This window comes from Galeopterus variegatus, unplaced genomic scaffold (assembly GCF_000696425.1).
Source record: "Galeopterus variegatus unplaced genomic scaffold, G_variegatus-3.0.2 Scaffold204, whole genome shotgun sequence".
NCBI lineage: Eukaryota > Metazoa > Chordata > Mammalia > Dermoptera > Cynocephalidae > Galeopterus > Galeopterus variegatus.
The window spans coordinates 734,742-750,716 of record NW_007726315.1 but is presented as its reverse complement, the minus strand read 5'-3'; the positions used below and the strand labels follow the sequence as shown (position 1 = coordinate 750,716).

Here is a 15,975-nt window from a genome sequence, read left to right as displayed (position 1 = left end):
TTTTGAATGATGCTATATTTCACAATAAAACATTATTTAATGAAACATATGTATCATTGATGTTGATTTTATATATCTACATTTTTCATCTTTAATCCAAGGATTACAATGTTCTCTCTCGCATTACTTTTCCAAGTTTGTGTTACTTCACCAGGATAAACCAAAGACAGGCAATATATACATGACATGCTTACTCTGAGACCATCTGATGGTTTAAGCTGCACAATCTGTAGGACCTGCCAGTCACTGTAAGGGATCAAAAGGATGTAGGAGAAAACTTTGGTCTCCTGAAATGCAGGAGCCGATGTTCCAGCTGAAGATAGACCATACCAGCCAAGACCAGTACAGGAATGTCAGGCTGTGCCAAATTAAGATGAGTTAAGGGATACAGAGAAAGAAAAACCAGTTTGGGTGGGATTCCCCAGAGGAAACTTAAAGGCAGAAGCCTGAGAAATAGTATTGCAAGTTCTTAGCAGAGAGTGACGTAATGAAAGCAGTTATCTTTGGAGACCAACTCTGGTGGTTGCATAGCCTTGCTGCCAACGCTTGGTTTGGCTCTTCTTTTGCCCCTATGCTTTAAATTTTTCCACAGAATTGAGGTTTACAGATCGGCTGTAGAGGGCCAGGGAAAAGCAGCCTTCTGTTTCACATGGGCAATCCAAGGAAATGTGGATGCTGGACTTTTTAAAACAAAAGACTCACATTTAAGTGTTGCTGTTAAATAAAAGACTGTAATTTTAATAATCAACTCAAGTCGACCAAATCTTTATCCAGCAGGTCTCCCATTTGCCTTTCTTGTGGAGGGACTTGTTTTCCAAAGAGAATTTCCACTATTTTTAAATTAAGGGGAAAGCCTGAACGTTTTCAAATGAAACACCCATAAGCTGCCTGTTACGGCAGATCTAAGCTCCAGGCCTGGCAACACTCCCCAGAGTTGGTGGCAGAGGAGAAGAAAAGGCAGTGGGCACCGTGACATGAGGAACAATTCAGCAGGGTCAAAACACAGTGCAATTGAAGGGGATGACAAGTAGGGTCCCTGTGTGATTGCCAGCTGTTTCTTGCAGAACTTTGGCAGAACAAGAGCAATGATACTGACTTACAGAGCTGTTTCCACGAGTAACCATTAAAAAGTACATTGAAAACATTGTTCGTGGAGTGCCTCCCTCATTCTCTTTTGGTCCACTTTTGGCAGCAAGACTTAATANGGTGGGCGAGGAGGTCGGGCATATGGGCCATGGTTGAGGTCGAAGCCAGGGCTTTAAAAAAACACATGGGATTTAGAACTTGAGTTCAAATCCTCACTAGCTCAGAGGGTCTGGTCATGTAACCTTAGTTTCCTCATCTGCAAAGTGGGAGTAATACTATTACATTATCTCACAGCATTACTGGGAGAACTAAATGAAAGAGCACAGGTAAAACATCAGTCTGGTACCTGGCACAGAGTATGAGAAATTGATTTTAGTCATTCTTCTCCATGTGGGAAGTGGGACATAAGGTGGGATGGGAAAGATTCAGATAGGCTGAGTGGAGTAAACTATGTACAAATGCATAGAAGTAGGAATTCAAAATGCTCTAGGAACCATTAGATGTATTCAGGGTTAATACTGGAACTTTATGGCCTAAATTTCTAATTTTTAAAAATTCTCCATTTAAAAAAATGCTTTTGTCAAAGAAAAGTCCACAGAGGCAAACTGCTGCCTGTATTCTTAAGATGACTGAGGGATGCTTTTTGGCTCTCCTAGGTCTGGAAATTCAATGATCTGGTCATGGTAAGAACTAATCATAGTGAATTTTTCATTAATAAAATTAAAATCTTTAAACCGTACATTATATTTTCATGCAAGTTTTNCTGAACGTTTTCAAATGAAACACCCATAAGCTGCCTGTTACGGCAGATCTAAGCTCCAGGCCTGGCAACACTCCCCAGAGTTGGAGGCAGAGGAGAAGAAAAGGCAGGGGGCACCGCGACATGAGGAACAATTCAGCAGGGTCAAAACACAGTGCAATTGAAGGGGATGACAAGTAGGGTCCCTGTGTGATTGCCAGCTGTTTCTTGCAGAACTTTGGCAGAACAAGAGCAATGATACTGACTTACAGAGCTGTTTCCACGAGTAACCATTAAAAAGAACATTGAAAACATTGTTCGTGGAGTGCCTCCCTCATTCTCTTTTGGTCCACTTTTGGCAGCAAGACTTAATAGGTTTTCCCAAAAATCTCCACTGGCTCCCCCAACTGAGTAAAGTTTCAAGTACAAATTCCTCACCCTGCAATTCTAGGTACCGCTAAATTTGATTTCTTGCCTCAATGTTCCAATCTTAGCTCTCCCTGCTCCTCAAGACCAGTGGGTTCTGAAAGAAGAGACTGACAAACAAGATGGCAGTGGGAATCCACTCTCCCCAGGAAGGCCCTCCGTCGTCCTCTCAGCCAGTCCCTTCCTGCCAGTTCAAAACCTCATTTTCCACGAGTCTTCTTACGCTCTGGTTTGAACTAAATTTTCTGACTCTGGCCTACTTACTACTTCACCTGCAGCACACACTATACCTGAACCCATCTGTACCCACAGTGGTTGTGTAGAGTTCTCTGTCTCTCATGTACCTACCCACACATTAGCAATTCGAGGAACCCTCCATAAACAGAACATGCATCTTTTATTTAGGAATTAGGGAGTAGCTTGGGCTGCAGGGAAATCTAGCACAATAAGAATAAAGTGCTTAAAGAACACCTTTTTATTTATTCTCTTTAGGATGTTTCAACTTTTTCTTCTCTGTAGTCTTTAAATCTTTGCTTTGTAATTCTGTAAACGTAAAAAGATAGATAAAACTAACCCTTTTGTAATGGAAAATTTCATTCAAAATAACTAGGTCAAGCAGCTTATCATGAGTCTCTGTTATCTCACCATTTTAAAAATGCAATTGCTTGTTAGAAAGCACTGACCTCTGGCAATGAAATTGACTTAAAATTTCTCTTTATTGACTTAAAATGTGCCTTTGACATGTGGTCACAGAATGATAAAAATATTATTAAAAAAGAGTTTTCACTGGGTCCCTTTGTACCCATAAAGCAAAATTTGATCGACCATTAAGGTATTCCATTGCTCTGTGAACAAAAAAACAAAACAAAACAAAACAAAACCCTATAATGGGTGATTTGGTGACCCTGAATAGACAAAGCCTTAAAAAGGAGTAGGCGTTACATTGAGGTACAGTGTGAAGAGAAGCAAGCAATATAAAGCTGTTATTTAAAACCAAAAATAAGTCAACAACAACAATCCAATTACAATGTCAAATAATGACAGGTTGTACAACTGTCCCTCAGCACCCAGGATATCAAGATCTACGATGCTCAAGTCTTTTATATAAAATGGTGCAGTAGGTGCCTATAACCTACACATCCTCTTGTATGCTTTAGATCAACTCTAGATTACTTATAATACCTAATACAATGTAAATAGCTGTTGTACGGTATTTTATTCTTATTTATTTATTCTAGTATTTTCTATCCACGGTCGGTTGAATCTGCAGATGTAGAACCCATAGACAGGAGGGCTGACTATAATAGGAAGATAATCTTCCAATTTTAATCTCTACCAATCAGGTTCTCACTGGATTATAAGGTTTCATTTGAGGATTCACAACACAAAAGAGATGAGTGATTGAACTTAAATGACCTTTCCTAGTACTTTCCCTGAAATGCTAACATTCTACAAAAAAAAAAGGAGAAGAAAAAGGGAGGTAAGAAGCAAGTAACAAAGACACTGGAAAATATATGAAAAGAAAGAATTAAAGAAGCAGTAGGCATTTAAAGAGAAGACTGAGAGGTGAGCAAAGACTCATTTGGTAAACAAATTAAAGTAAGGGAAGAATTTTCTGATGTGAAAATTGAACACAAGAAGAAGTTATGAAATCTTCTCCCCTGAGGTATTAAAAACATATTAGAAGGAGAGAAGGGATAACTTCAAGGATTCTCTCAGGTGATAAACATTATTACATTAACTCTGAAAGATGTACAAGAACGACAACAAAAAGGCTGATTCACAGCGTAGTGACAAGAGTTGCCCTGACTTCTTCTAAGAACAAATCTTTTTTTTTTAAAATTTAAAATTAAGTTTAATTCAATAAAATAAAGGAGCTGAATGTGGATCTTTTTATCTTCCTTGTAGAAATTCTGATTTTAAATGCATACAAAAAACCCACTTAAAATCAGCTTTGGATAAATGACTCAGATACATCAGTGTAAAACATAAATAAAAGACAATGATACATTATTAAGAACAAATCTTAATGAAAGACTAAAATGCTGTTAAATATTTCCTGGGTCATAACAACAATAACTATACATGGAGACGAGAACAGCAGCAAATAAATATTTAAATATGTAAATATCTGTCTGGATACACCTAAGATAATCTACTAATATTTCACCAGATTTAAGGTAACAATAATCAGCAATCATCTAAAACCTAAAGCAACATTACTGATTGCTTCTTAGGGTGGAGAAAGTAGTGTTTACTAAAGAGAGAGGTTTACACTTTTCATACAGACTTTTCTCATATTAAAAGGCTTACTATTGGCAGACACAGTGCCAAGTACTTTACATGGATTCTCATATGTTTTCACAATAATTATATGTGGTTGGTACTATTTTTTGTCCCATTTTAGAGAAGTTAAGTAACTTGACCAAAGTCACACTACTAATAACTAAACTGTTGTGAAGGATTTGAACCTAAGCAGGCTGATTGCAGGGCTTGAGTTCTTAACCTATACACGGTGTTGCATTAAATATTCCCCCAAACCCTAAAGTATTGTTATTATCCCCGTCTTACAGGGATGGAACTGAGGCTCAGAGCAGTGTCTCTGGCACTGGTCTGGAGGACATTTTGAAAGGTTTTGCCATTCCAGGTACACATTTCTATGACTACAATCCCCAAATTAGGGCATGAAATAAAACAATTGAACTCGAATAAGGGCAGGTGTCTTAATGTCCAAATGGCTCTACTCTTATTTTTAACTAAACTTAAAAAAAATTCTATTGTATTTTGGTGGGGAGTTGCCAGGCAAAGCTATCAGCTGGATGTTGGGTAATCTGAGGTCAATATTGTTTTCAACATTTTCTCTAGCTTCCTAAAAAGAGGCACTGTTACCTAGAAATTCACTGTTTTGGGAGGAGTGGTTCTCTTCGATTCATGTAATTGGGTCTCCCTTCCTACCAAGAGTGTGAGAAAGCTGCAAGAAGAGTGAGGGGTATTTAGGTGTAGCTCTTGCACAAATCATAGACTACTAAAATATGCTAACATGAGGGTACTTTAAAAAGTTCTTGGAAAGGGACGGCCCGGTGGCGCACTGGATAGTGCGCCGCTTGGGAAGCGCGGCGGCGCTCCCGCCCGAGGGTTCGGATCCCACATACAGACCGGTTCCCGCTCACTGGCTGAGCGAGGCGCGGGAGCAACACCGAGGGTTGCAATCCCGTTGCCGGTCCCCGGTCCGGTACGGGGGTACCACTGAGGGTTGCGATCCGTTGCAGGACACGGAAAAAAAAAAAGACAAAAAAAAAAAAAAAAAGTTCTTGGAAAAATAGAATTGAAAGATAATTTGAATCTTTCCATGAACTTTTTGAAGTACCCTCATACAATCAGGCAGGTCACCTAATAGGGACCTTATATAGAATTGGTGGGGGCCTTTTTTGATTTTTATTTACATTTATTAGCTTCATGCTGAAATATGTTGTTTTTTTTTTCCTTTTTTTTTTTTTTTTTTTTTTTAATTTAGTTGTCGTAGAGCCAGAAATGAAGCAAGATTGGTGAACTGTGTCAGTTACAGAGGGGAAATAAAAGAAACGCACCATACTTCATTTGCAATAGTGGAACCAAATTCTGCAAACAAGTGTCCACACCTCCCCGTGCTCCCTCTGTGCCAGCTCACTGCCCTAGTCCACATCTATGGAGAAGTGAGCTCGTCTGGGCAAGGTGCCCACGTCCAGGGTGAGAACGGGTGTTCCTTGCAATACCACAAGTGGTAATCACCTCAAAAACTTAACATTTTTAGTAAGTAAAAACTTTTTAAAATTGAGCTCAAATTCGGAACTGAATATTATAAATGACTCCCACTGTAAGGCCCTCAAGGTTTGTCTTGCTTTGAGAATGAAGTTTTGTTATAAAGCCAAAATGTCCTACTTGTGAAATGGTGAGAATCCTTCTACGTTGAGTGGAGGTCGGCCGTGAGTACAGAACATGCCAAAAGTACAGAGCATACAACGGCATTGGTAGAGTTTAACAGAACTATTAAAGACTAGCTTTTTTTTTTTTTTTTTCCTTTTTGTCTTTTTTCGTGTCCGGCAACGGACTGCAACCCTCAGTGTCGCGCCCGTACCGGACCGGGACCGGCAACGGGATCGCAACCCTTGGTGCTGCGGCCTCCCCTCACTCAGCCAGTGAGCGGGAACCGGTCTGTATGTGGGATCCGAACCCTCGGCGGGAGCGCCGCCGCACTCCCAAGCGACGCACTGTAGCAGTGCGCCACCGGGCCGGCCCAGACTAGCTCTTTTTTTAACCAGTGCCAGAGCATTATAGTCAGAGGCAGGAGGGTAGTAGAAAGATGCGGAATTTAGACAGACCTGTATGTGCCCTTGGACAAGTTATTTTGTTTCTCCCAGCCTCAGTTTCCTTACTTGTAAACTGAATTTTTAAATTTTCTTTATTTGTGGAAAAATACCTGCTTTGCATGATAGTCTTAAGGATATGTGGTAACATATGTAAAATACCTGGCCCTCAAGAAATGGTAGTTGTTATTAATGATTACTCAGAAAAAGTGAAATAACTAAGTAAACTAGAGTCAAATAATAAGAAACATCACCTAACGAAGTAAACAATACTTGGACGATAATGAGGAAAAGTGTTGGGATTAGGGACTTAGCCTCTAATAACACCCAAGGGAGGATAAAAGGAGAGACAGGGCTGGAACTTCTGAGCGTGTGTAAATAATGGCAGCTAAATCCTATGCTGGGCTTTCAATTACACACTATATCAGAATGTAGAACAGACTATCGGAAATGATTTCTATGAAGATGCCTGGATAGTTGACACAGTGTTCTGATCTGCTCCCATCCCAGTTTCCTTTTGGCCCTCCCAGAGTGTAGCCCTGTTGGTGTTCTAATAAGCAGTCCTGTCTGTACCACTCTCTTCTCCTAGCCTTTTAAGAGGCTGTGCCACTAACTCCTAAGCTAGATGGCTTCCTGCTAAGGATCCATATAAGCTGGCTGTAAAATCTGTAGGTCAGGCCCAAATCATTTTTAAAAAAACAATAGACATTTGGTTCTTCCCTTATCACTTAGGAAACACAGACCCAAGAGTTTGAAGGTCTTGCCTGAGGTCACAGCTAGTGGCTGGGGACTTTCCAGGCCAGCGCTCTTCCCTTTGCCTCTCCATCTCCTCCCCTTTGCTTCTCCTCTCATTCACGTATTTTCCCTTTTTCTCTTTCACGTACTATGTCTCCACTATAGTTTCTCATAGAGCTATCTGACCTCAACTATTGTTATTATAATTCAAAATCCAGACTACAGATGATGCTCATAATGATGATGTACTTGTAGTTTTAACACAGGATCATTGGCAAATGCAGCTTTGACCATTTCTTGATTAAAATGTTTATAGACGACTGTAGTACACATTCGGAAATGGGATGTAGTGAAATTCCAATAGTCTAATTCATAAGCACAGAGCTTTTGAAAAGTTTGGGCTGGTTGGGATCCAATGTATTTATACATTTTTATTAGACTCAATTGAAAGATTTAAAAAGATGAATAAATTACTTTCCTATTTGCTTCATCTGCTATTGCAGACTATGTGCAACAGATGTCACATAAGAAATTCAAATTGCATCTTCAAATGGAGCATAACTTTAGTAATGCATAATTCAAGAGAATAACTGAAAACCAGAATAATTTTTAGAGCCATTTATTTTATTGGCTAGAAAGTACTAGTGGAAAAACACTCACCTATTTATTTGACCATTTTCCACTTCGGTGAAATCATTGGAATCATTGCTAATATTATCATCCTCAGGCACTGTCATGTTTTGCAACTCAGTTAATTCGAGTCCACTTTTGAAATGCATCATGTTTAGAAAGTATCTGTAGTCAAAAAAAGTAGTCCAAATTTCTCCTGTTCTGAGTGTATTTAGAAGTAGATAGCAGCAAAAATATAAGCTTGACACCCCTAAAAGATAGCAAAATAGAAAATAATTAAAGACATGAAAAACACCACTGATTAAATATAAACTATTACAAGTAAACTAATAGTTAACTTACTGATAACACAACTTGTACATTTTGCTACTACATACATTAATGCAATCTTCGTACATCAAATTATTTAGATTGATCTCTAAATTCTATGCCTTTCATAAATTTCCCTCCATGTTTAACTATAAAGTGAGTCATGCCCCATAATTTTTATGCTCACCTTTATAGGAATACCATGTTAGCTGCAGGAAATATAAACACTCTTTTATGAAATAGTGTGTTTAAAATGAAAGAGATTCAGTTATTTTAATGTGTCAGATCACAGGGCACACATATAGCTGGGTACAGACTGCATAGATACAAAAGCATGTCTGATTTAGCAATCCCAGCTTAATAAAAATGTAAATCCTCAATAAATGGTATCACCAGGATCAACTACCCAACCTGGTGGTCAACCAGCAAAGGACAAATTTGTGTTTTGAAATTTAGCAAACAGTTTATCCATCAACTGCAAGAGATTAAATCAATCTCTTCAATGAAATCACTCCATGTCAGGGAATTAGAGAATTAAAAACTCATACTCAGGGATTTGAGTTAATCCACCTGCTGCTATATTTCCTCATCAGAAATGACAGACCTCCAGAGTTCACATTTTCTCCCACATGGATGACTGTGGCTTAGATTTCTGAAGGGTCACCAAAAGAATTTCAGGAGCACAGCATCACAAATCAAAAAGCAGGTGACCACAGAGGCAAACACAACTTCAAAAGTGAGGCCTATATACGCAAGGGAGCTGAGATACTCTCAGTGAGGTGATGGGGACCATGGAATCAAGCAGAATGTCAATGACTTTTTTCTTATACTTCCAATAGCAAACCCCCTTGGACAATGGTTTTATATTTTGTTTGATCCTGAATTCCATAAAATGACTATAACCGAGTTAAGAGTTAGGTAGTTAAGAGTCAAAACTCCAATGTGCCTACCTAAGCAACCTAGCAGTATCCCAAGAAGCATTTTACTAATTTATAGTATTGTGAAGACCCATGGAAAGTACACTAGAATGATACTTTTTCAGGTGTTCTCCTCGCCTCTTTCCACAGCCAGGCCATGCATTATTCCTTTTCATTCACATAGTCTCCTACCTAGAATAAAACTTCCCTGGTTCAGGATCCTTTAAAACTTCCACAACATAAGTACTTCCTAACACTTCAGGTTCCAGGAACTTCATCCTTCCAGCAGGGCAGAGCCTCTCCTGGAAGGTAGGAAGCCAGGACAGGGAGATTCGAACCCCATGACTCTGGGTCTGAGGCTGATGCTTCCAGCCGTGGTGGTAGTGCTAGAGACTGGCCCGTCTCTAATTGCTTTCAGTGCCTTCACACAACAGCAGTGTTTTACAGTCTATCTTTGCTTTGTAAAAATGGAAATGCATTCAGATGGTTAAACCCCATTCTCACCTCTTGGACCCCTTTTGATGAAAGTTGTCCAAGTGGGCTTGACTAGGTGATTTCTGGGAGTCTCGCCACACTGATGCCCTCTTGTGTGACTACCCAAGGCTACTGGAGTGATATTACAGGTCTGATAGAAAGTTTATTCAATGGACGGCATTTCCAATCTGGTTTAAGGAGTCTTTTTCTCTCTCCAAACTGGAAGAATAATGGGCAGACAAAAATTTTTGGAGGAGAGGACAGGTTATCTAATAATAGATTTGGAGTCTGCTGTTTGAATTAAACTTCCATATCAAATATATATGTGTGTGTGTGTGTATACGTAATGAATATATATATAAAACTAGTTATTTAAAGAAATGGACAAAGAGGCAAAAGAATATAAAGAATAGAGGAAGTTCTGGCCATCAAAGTTAGGTCAGTATTAGGCAAATGCCAGTACAAGTTAATCACATACAATAAATTTTTATTGTTATAAAATAACCTCTCTGAAATCTCACTTGTTCTGGAAAACAAAAACTGGAAAATGAAGGGAAAAATTAACAAAGTTAGTGACACCCATCACCAAGGTTGAGACCACACTGGGAAAACACTATCCATTCAATTTATCATATATTTACTGAGTGCTAAGTGGTGAAGGGATTCGAAAAGTTTGAAAAGTGTCCAATCCAAGGATCTAAAGCAGCTTCACAGAATAGTCCCATTTGGACTGTATCTTGCAAAAAAAATTTTTTTCCCTAATTCTAAAACTGCTACATGCTCACTGTAGAATCTTCAGAATAGGCATTGTAAAAGAAACTCCACCACCCAAAATTGAGCCATGGTTAGATTTTGATGCATTTCTTCCCTCCTTTTCTTCCCTTTCTTTCTTTTCTTTTCTTTTCTTTTCTCTCTCTCTCTCTCTCTCTCTCTCTCTCTCGCTCTCTCTCGTAACAGTGGGGATTTTAGATTGCTTTTAACCTCCTTTTTTTCATGGAGTTTTATACCATAAGCATTTTGAAGAACAGAATTATTTTTTAAGAGCATCCAAAATTGAGCCATGGTTAGATTTTGATGCATTTCTTCCCTCCTTTTCTTCCCTTTCTTTCTTTTCTTTTCTTTTCTCTCTCTCTCTCTCTCTCTCTCGCTCTCTCTCGTAACAGTGGGGATTTTAGATTGCTTTTAACCTACTTTTTTTCATGGAGTTTTATACCATAAGCATTTTGAAGAACAGAATTATTTTTTAAGAGCATATTAGTTTTTTATTAATAAACAATATAGGTTTTGGTAGAAAAGTTAGAAAATATAATTTTACAAATACAGTAAAACAAGTCTTTAGAAAAAAGTCACCTGTTGTCTCAGTAAGCAGAGATGATAACTGTATGTATACTGTCGTATGGCCCCCCAGGGTTTTTCTATGAACATAGATATAATGCCTGGCACACAGTAAACTCTCAGTAAATATCTGTTAAATGAAAGAATGACTACAAATAAAAAATATATACACATTTACAAAAATAGGAATCACACCAAATATTGCGTTTTTAAAACATTTGTATACTGTCGTATGGCCCCCCAGGGTTTTTCTATGAACATAGATATAATGCCTGGCACACAGTAAACGCTCAGTAAATATCTGTTAAATGAAAGAATGACTACAAATAAAAAAATATATACACATTTACAAAAATAGGAATCACACCAAATATTGCGTTTTTAAAACATTTTTTTTTCACTTTACAAGATATTTCCTATCCTGAATTATGTCAGTAAACACAGGTCTACACCATTACTGCTAATGCTTGATTAACTGCTTGACTGTGCCAGAAATTGACGTTCAACCCGTTATTGATAGATATTCAGACTGCTTGGTGGAGAGGAGATTGACAGGTGGAGATGGGGCCTGCACTGAAACTTCTCAGTGGAAGAGGAACATGATCAATGGCACAGAGGCAGGAAGTGCAGGTTGAATTCAAGAAACAAAGAATTAGAGTTTCACTGAAAGATAGAAGAGATCATCCAACTATACAATTAACTGAACGGCAGACTGGGGTCATCGTGGGAAGATCTTGATGTTAACCCAACCATAATTACCATCTCTCAACATTTATAATAGGTTACATGTTTCAGTTGACTCAGAACAGAACATTTCTGATCCTTAACCACAGTCTTGTGAGGTACCAAAGGCAAGCATTATTATCTTGCTATGCTTATTGGTATATTTTACTGATAGTACCAATGTAAAGTACATAAACTTACTCTTTACTCTGCATGGTGCTATGTATCAAAGGAGAGGACGTACAAAGAAACCTGTCTCACCTTAAGCCTTATGTCATTTACAGCCTATTTAAGCAAGCAAGACCATCCCATATAAAATGACAGTGTGCCATAAAACATTTGCATGATAGAAACCAAACTACGTGGCAGAACAAAGAATGAGTCCAGAAAGACTTAAGAGACATACATACACACATGAAGGAAGAAAGGAAGTAAAGGAAGAAGGAAGGTAAAAAGGAGGAGAAATAAATGGGGCCTGGAAGAGTCAGGTAAGATTTTATAAAGAGATAGGACTTGAACAGTGTCTAAAAATAAGTAAGATTAGATTAGGAGATAGGGCAGGCACTACTTGTGCTGGGAACGGTACTAACACGTGAATTGCTCATACTTTGTGATGGATTGGCCTGCTCAGTATTTGTTCCCACCCCTTTCTAGTCCAGTTCTGCATTTTCTACACTCCCGTGCAGCTGGGGTTCTAGACATGATTTAGATTCCCCCAATCAGACAATGGTGGTGGCGGGTGCAAGGCATCCATTCTACCGGGACGATTCTAGCAGGTGCAGCAGAGAGTGCTGGAGCCAACAGTTGTGGTTGTGATTCCTGATCATTCGATTTGGCTCAAATGATGTGTCCCTGGAACATGCAGTTGGGATAATGGCTTCCTAGTTTCCTGACTTCCTGACGGAGGCACAAGGAGCAGTTACCATCAGCAGGCCAGTTGGATGTGTTGTTATAGTAATTATTCCTAGAGGCCCATCCTAAAACCTGTTCTGCCAGCAATTTTGACAAATTTATAGGCACTTAATTCCTGTATTAAATCCCCTTTGCTTAATATAGATAAAAAGATAATCTGTTAAATGCAACTAAACCCTGACTGATATCCTTAATTTTATTTATTTTTCTCTTTTAAATTTTTTTACTATGGGAAATTTCAAACATATATAAAAGTAGACATAATAGTATAATCAACTCCTATGCACCAATTTCAACAACTACCAATTAGACCCACCATCACCTGGAATTATTTTGCAGCAGATCCCAGATACCATATCATCTGTAAATATTTCAGCATGTATCTCAAAAAGGTAAGAACTCTCTTTTAAAACAATACCACCATATTACTATCAAACCTAAAAAATAACAATAATTCCTTAATATCACTACACACCCAGTCACATACACTTAACTTTAAAGTTTGTTATGAATCACTATTGTTTTTTATTATGAAGAACTGATACGATCACACCTCTCCTAGCTTAACTCCTGACAATCAATTATGATAGCGAGGTCAGCTGTTTTGAGAAAATGTTAATAGACATTTCTCCAAAGATGACTTAAAAACGGCCAACAGGTATTTGAAAATGTGCTCAGCATCACTTATCATCAGGGAAATGCAAATCAAAACTACAGTGAGATATCACCTCATACCTATTAGGATGGCTATTATCGAAAAGACAAGGGATAACAAGTGTTGGTGAGGGTTGGGAGAAGAGGGAGTTTTTGTACTCTGGTGGTGAGACTGTAGATTGGTGCAGCCTTTGTGGAAAACAGTATGGAGGTTCCTGAAGAAATAAAAAATAGAACTGCCATATAACCATATAACCCAGCAATCCCTCTTCGGGGTATGTATCCAAAGGAAATGAAATCACCACGTCATAAAAATATCTGCACTCCTGTGTTCATTGCAGCATTATTCACAATAGCCAGAGTATGATTCACAATAGCCAAGATATGGAAACAACAAAAGGGCCTACCAGTGGATGGATAAAGAAACTATGATACATATGTGTGTTCATTGCAGCATTATTCACAATAGCCAGAGTATGATTCACAATAGTCAAGATATGGAAACAACAAAAGGGCCTACCAGTGGATGGATAAAGAAACTATGATACATATGCATTTATAATGGAATGTTATTCAGTCTTAAAAAATGAAATCCTGCCATTTTACCACAACATAGATGAACCTGGAGGACATTAGGCCAAGTAAAATAATCCAGAGACAGAAAAATACTGCATGATCTCTCTTACATGTGGAATTTTTTTTAAAAAAGTTGGATACACAGGCATAGAGAATAAAACAGTGGTTACCAGTGGTGGGAGGAAGGAAATGGGTAGATGCAGGAGAAAGGATATAAAGTAGCAGATATGTAAAATGAACAAGTCTAGAGATCTAATGTAAAACATGAGGACTATAATGAATAATGTTGTACTGTAATTGGGATTTTTGCTAAGAGTAGATTTGTGTGCTCTTGCCACACACAGAAAAATGTGAGATGGTGCATATGATAATTTGCTTGACTGTAGTAACCATTTCACTGAGTGTATGTGTATCAAACACCATGTGTACACCTTAAAGAAAGTATTAAGCCTAAGGCCAACCACGGCCCTATCCTTCCTGGCCATCTCTTCTCATAACTGACTGAGCCTGTTTACCCACTTGGGGTCCTTGGATCTCAGGGCTCTAAGATGACAATAACACGAATGTATGAGCTAATATGAATTTATATTTCAAAAAGGCCTCAAATAGGTTGAACAGGTTAACAAAAATGTCAGGTATCCTTACTTTTAGCTAGATTGTATTAACTTGATGTTATAATCCTAGGTTCTGTTTGGCAATTTTATATACCTTTGAATAATAAAAATGGGAAATAAAATAATATATTAAAGTTGATAGTCAAAACTCATAAAACAGTATACTCAAGACCTGGACATTGCACTACATATAATTTATATTTCAACTTAAATAAAAGCTGAAAAGTTGATAATCAAAATCTTTGAAAACCCAGAGTCCTTGGGAGGTGGGGAATAATAAAAATAGCCTTTGGTAGTGAAAAGGCCAGAAGCTAGTAAGTAATCTCAAAAGAATAAGCATCTTCTCTATTCTTGCCCAAGACTGATGGATTAACCAGTGCTGCTGGTCTCAGCTCCACTAGGACCCTGTGTCTCTACTTCTCATCTCTGGCTTTCCTGACTTCTGCTCGTCACTCTCAGAGCTCCTTATCTGGAAAGTAACGTTCTCTAGAAGCTTAAACTAGCACTCCCTTGTCTCTTTACTGTCAACAGTCTCTGAATTACTTGCTTCTGTCTTCAGCACTCCCCTGAAATCATGCTTGACAGGCAAATTCTGGCACCATCACTTAGGAGCTGTGTGACCCCAGCAAGTAGGTTAACTTCTCTTTGCCACATCTTCCTATCTGCAAAATGGAGATAAATTGATGCCCCCCTCACACAGTCATATAGATTCCATGATTTGGTCCATATGCAGCGCTAGGGACAGTGCCTGGCCTGGTGCCCGTAAGCTATAGTGACTGTCGCTCCCGTACGCAGGCCTCTCCCACCTTGCTCCTCACTACATCCTAAGTCTCCTTCGCCAGCTCCCCTCCCCGTCCAGCCCTTACATAGAGGTATCTCTTTGGCTTCCACTCTTCCTACTCTGCATGTTCCAAATTCTTTCCTATTTAGGGCTTTAAGCCATAGTGCCATGTTTCATCCCACAAGGGCATCTTTCAGATCTCTTTTCCCAGTCCTTTTCATTTTATGAAACTAGAATTCCTTTGCATTATGAAATAGGATCTCCTTTGTAACTTCCACTTGATAATGATCATGCTACTTAACATGTCACATGTTTCTTTATCTGTAAAGTGAGAGAGCAGGAGGGAGAGATCTCTCAGTTCTCTTCTTGCTCAGAAAAATTTCCATGAATTCTTTTCAGATTCCGGCTGCCTGCTGGACCTCTCCACATGAATGTTTGCCATTCACTCATACTCCACATGCCTAAAAAGGAATACATCACCTGACCTTACATGCCAGCTTTTCTATTTCTGTTAAAGATAATATACATTCTCCTCGTCACTCAGACTTGAAACCCAGGTATCACTTTAATACCTCATATCTAATCAGCCACCGAGTCCTGCCAGCATTCCTTCTCACATCCCTTCCCTGCCTCTCATTCCTTACAGCTCCACAGCCCTGACTTTGCTGCAGTCACCTTCCTTCTGATCTCTACCCTCTTCTGTCTACAGAAGCAGATTCTT

The 15,975-nt window shown here is 38.7% G+C and overlaps 1 protein-coding gene across 1 annotated transcript in view; it reads right to left on the bottom strand.

Moving 5' to 3' along the window:
- SLC38A1 (solute carrier family 38, member 1) overlaps positions 1-15,975 on the bottom strand; it is a 61,909-nt gene that overhangs the window by 38,289 nt on the left and 7,645 nt on the right. Inside the window, exon 2 of the mRNA XM_008565816.1 lies at positions 7,990-8,209. Coding sequence (XP_008564038.1) covers positions 7,990-8,111 — 122 coding nt within the window. The 5' untranslated portion in view covers positions 8,112-8,209. The remainder of the gene's footprint in view (positions 1-7,989; positions 8,210-15,975) is intronic.